The sequence below is a fragment of the Cryptomeria japonica genome, chromosome 9, assembly GCF_030272615.1.
Source record: "Cryptomeria japonica chromosome 9, Sugi_1.0, whole genome shotgun sequence".
Taxonomy (NCBI): Eukaryota; Viridiplantae; Streptophyta; class Pinopsida; order Cupressales; family Cupressaceae; genus Cryptomeria; species Cryptomeria japonica.
The window spans coordinates 119831883-119835708 of record NC_081413.1 but is presented as its reverse complement, the minus strand read 5'-3'; the positions used below and the strand labels follow the sequence as shown (position 1 = coordinate 119835708).

The 3826-nt window shown below is 31.0% G+C and overlaps 1 protein-coding gene across 4 annotated transcripts; it reads right to left on the bottom strand.

The window, feature by feature from the left end:
- Positions 1-464: 464 nt before the first annotated feature.
- LOC131062768 (BAHD acyltransferase DCR) lies at positions 465-3466 on the bottom strand. Of its 4 annotated transcripts, none has more exons than XM_057996493.2 (3): positions 3369-3466; positions 2760-3181; positions 465-1605 (listed from the first exon to the last, which is right to left on the bottom strand). In XM_057996493.2, exons 2-3 carry the CDS (start codon positions 3177-3179, stop codon positions 730-732), a joined length of 1296 nt encoding a protein of 431 aa, XP_057852476.1. In that variant the 5' UTR covers positions 3180-3181; positions 3369-3466; the 3' UTR covers positions 465-729. The 4 variants fall into 4 exon arrangements, with proteins under 4 accessions (XP_057852476.1, XP_057852478.1, XP_057852477.1 ...); XM_057996495.2 differs by having other exon boundaries at positions 2760-3086; XM_057996494.2 differs by having other exon boundaries at positions 3284-3371.
- Between the last annotated feature and the right edge of the window lie 360 nt (positions 3467-3826).

Here is a 3826-nt window from a genome sequence, read left to right as displayed (position 1 = left end):
ATTATGAAGTAATAAATAGATCTATTTCATAAAAAATTAACTACGCTTGTAATGCTTGCAACATCAATGCCATTCTTTGACGATACTCCCTTTTCACATCATATGGTATACAATTAACTTTCCATTATACAATAATGATTATACACACTAGTTTTTAATAGGTTGTCCCTTATTTTGATTAGGTTGCAGGATATACAAATTATAACACATTCTTCCTTTCTACAATGCTTATTGATTGCAAAAAGAAATTCATTTTTTCACACAATATTTTTTATAAAGTATAATGACTTGATTTTTATCTAGGATTGATAAACTATACACTAACTTTTATTTTTGTCATAGAATAAATCTCTATGTTTGTTGGTGAATTTCTAGAGAGCTCAAATAAAGCCAATGAAAAACAATGTTTTGATACCACTTGTTTATAAGAAATTCTTTTCATGTTTATGTTATAAGCAAATAATTTTAGTAATTGAAGAAAATGAGCACACATGGGTGTCTTCTCTTTAAACCTTTCTCAAGCAAAGAGCACACTTGTAAAGTTGAGATTTTTGGAAATTCAATCATCATGATTGGTTGTATATGGAAGAGATAATTAACTATTGAAAAAGCCAGTTATTAAGGACATAGAAGAAAGGGGGTGTCTCAAAGAGAAGCATGCCCCTTCACAATTTTGAAAGAAAAACCTAACAAATTTTACTGAGTGGCCCTACAAAATTAGCTTTGTTCTCAATCATTAAAAGGGCAAATAAAATGCGTGTCAAATTCCAGAGCATTCATGGTTTGAGGAAGAAGACAAACCTCTATATCTATACTTCCCGATTTGTCACGTCCAGGATACACAGTTAATTTTCCATCAAATTTGTTTGCCCATCCACTACTAACACTTATTGGACTTCCCCATCCAAAATCATTATTATATATAGGAAATCTATGAGAACTTCCCACCACAATGGAATTAGTGCTAAGAAAATCTTTCAAATCAGGAAATCTTGGAGGCTTGTCTAATTCAGCTCGAATTTGAGCATCTTGGTGTGATGCTATGGTGCGATGCAACATTAGGGCTATTGAAGCTCTACTACCACTCAAAAGTTCTTTTGTTGTGATGCTTGCCCCAACTCCTTGAAGAGCATTGCCAAAGTATGAGTAAGGCAATGGAGGGACCATTTTAGATCGACAATTCATTGAAAAACAAAATCTAGTTTCTTCGTTAGGAGAAAGCCCTCGAGCTCGTGTGATTCCTTGCCATATATGTGCACACAATGCTTGAAAGGAGGAGATGTAGATGGATTTCTCTTTCAATGCCTCATTGGCTTCTTTCTTTAGAAGAGATATGATTTGCTCATTGAAATGAAATCTTTTTTCACTTAATGGTGGTGGGGTAAAATTATCAAACCTTTGTTTGCTTATATTGTTGTGTTGTAAGTTGATCTTTACTGGAGAAGTTGTAGTGAAACAACGTGTGTGTAATGGAAAGAGAGGAATGCTTAAAGGTTCTCGACATAGTTGAGCCCAAGAATTAATGAAATGCCAATTTGAAGACCCATCAGCAAGTGAGTGGTTGATTATAAATGCCAATACGATTCCATCTATCAACTTTGTCACCTAATATAATATATATATATATATTAGAATTTTTTAAAATAAAATCATTATATAAACTTTTAAAAAACAAGAAATGCTCACATTTAATCTAATTCAATTTAAATAATAAATTATTTATGTTAAAAAAATATATAATACTAACTAACTAAATAAATACTTTACCCATATTCAAAAGAAGATGTCATCATTCATATATTGTGTCAAACTTCCATTTAAAGAGGGTTAGTTTCTAGTGACCAATAATATGCAAGTCATTTACTCTTCCACTAATTAATTATTAACTCTTAAAAACAAAAATCTTTAAATTGTTGATATGTAACTAATTAATAAAAATTAATTTAATTTTATCAAAAATTTGTATTCTAGAAACCATTTTTTATTGGAGTACAAAAATTATATACAGTTTTAAAAACCAAACAAGTGAGCAAAGCAAAGTGACATAACAAACAACCACCTTGCCAAAGGGCAAAACACCAAAAACTTCACTTGGAAGACAAATTTTGCTTTTGGAGAAATTTTACATTTCATTCCTTAAAATATTGAATAAAAAAAAAGCCAGAAAGAAAACACAGGTTTTTTTTTACAACTTTTACATTTCATTCCTAAAAACCAATGAAAATACAATTTTTTAAAGTAGTTTTACATCTCATTCCTTAAAATATTAAACAAGAGAACAAAACAAGTAGAAAACACAATTTTTTTTTTTAAAATTACATTTCATTCCTAAAACCCAGTGAAGACAGTTTTTTGAGTAATTTTACATTTCATTCTATTATTTTCTTGACTTGCTATTTCTTCAACATGATGGAGAAACAACAGAAAATAAATTTACACAATTTATACCAAAAACTATGCACAATAAAAACTGACTAAAAGAAAAAAGATGGGAAAAAAACAATTTTTTCTTCAGAAGATCTAGGTACATTTCAATCCTAAAAAATCAGAGAAAAGACAATTTTTTAAAAGTAGTTTTAAATTTCACTCCTTAAAATATTAAATAAGCAAAAAGAAAGCCAGAAAACACAATTTTTTCTTCAGAAGTTCTATAGTTCATTCCTTAAAATATCAAAGGAGAGAAAGAACAGTTTTCTTCAGAAGTTCTATATTTCATTCCTTAAAATATCAAAGGAGAAAAAGAACAGTGGTTAAATTACCTGAACCACTAACAACGGCAGAAAGTGGCCATTTATGCTGAAAACACCATTGAAAGGAAAGAGCTGATGAGGGATGCTATCCCCCATGACTTGTGCAAGGCAAAGATCTGGCGCAGATGCTTCTATAAACTCTGCTCCACTGTCATTACAGTCAATATACACCTCGCCGTCACATGTTTTCAGTCTTCCTGCCAACGGATAGAAGTAAACTAGGGTTTCCGACAGGCTTTTCTTCAGGCGCTCCACCATGGACTCAAAATCTTGGATTGTGCAGCTTGTAGGGGTGGAGAAGAAGAGGCATTTCTGCGTATAATGGACGTACAACAGCTGCAGATCCGAATAGGTGAGTTTGCATTGCTGCGGTAGAGAAGGGCGGGCAGGGAAAATGCTACATTTTCCATCCACCTCTACCCTGGCCATGGCTGAATCCATGAGAAAATATATGAATTTGATTACAATTTAAAGAGAAACATGAGAAAATACATGAATTTGAGTACAATTTATAGAGAAAGCCGAGAGTTAACCTAGCCTTTACCCTAACCCTAACCAGAGCCCCCTGCATCATTGCTTCAGTATTCAAGATCCAAAGATACAAGTACAATTAGATACCTGCTGCATACTAGAGGCCATACAAAACCTTAACAAATCAGATGCTCCAAGCAAAAGAAAATGGAATTTTTACATCACGTCTGTTGCCGCCCGGGATAATTGCGTCAGCTGTACATTTCAAAAGTTTTATTTTAAAATGTTTTCTCTTTTCAATTAATAGTAATTTTTTATATTAATTTTTTTTTCAGTGTTTTTTTTAATTTATTTAATATATGTAGTTTTTGAGTCAAACTTATTGACTCATTCCATCATAAGAATTGAATCCCATAGCAATATCATAATTTGACTTGCTTGTCCTAATTGCTTGTCCTACTTATCATTATATAATATAATATATTATCTATTTATATACTACTATTATATTATAATATAAATAATAAAAAAGAAAAATTATTTTTCAATTGTATTTTAAAAACAAAATAAAATCAGCGTTTCACATCAATATAAATAGAATAATT

Coding starts and splice junctions, on each gene's coding strand:
- LOC131062768 (XM_057996492.2), bottom strand. CDS start 3,191: ATGGATTCAGCCATGGCCAGGGTAGAGGTGGATGGAAAATGTAGCATT. Junction 1,606..2,759: donor TGCCGTTGTTAGTGGTTCAG/GTAATTTAACCA, acceptor ATATTATATTAG/GTGACAAAGTTGATAGATGG.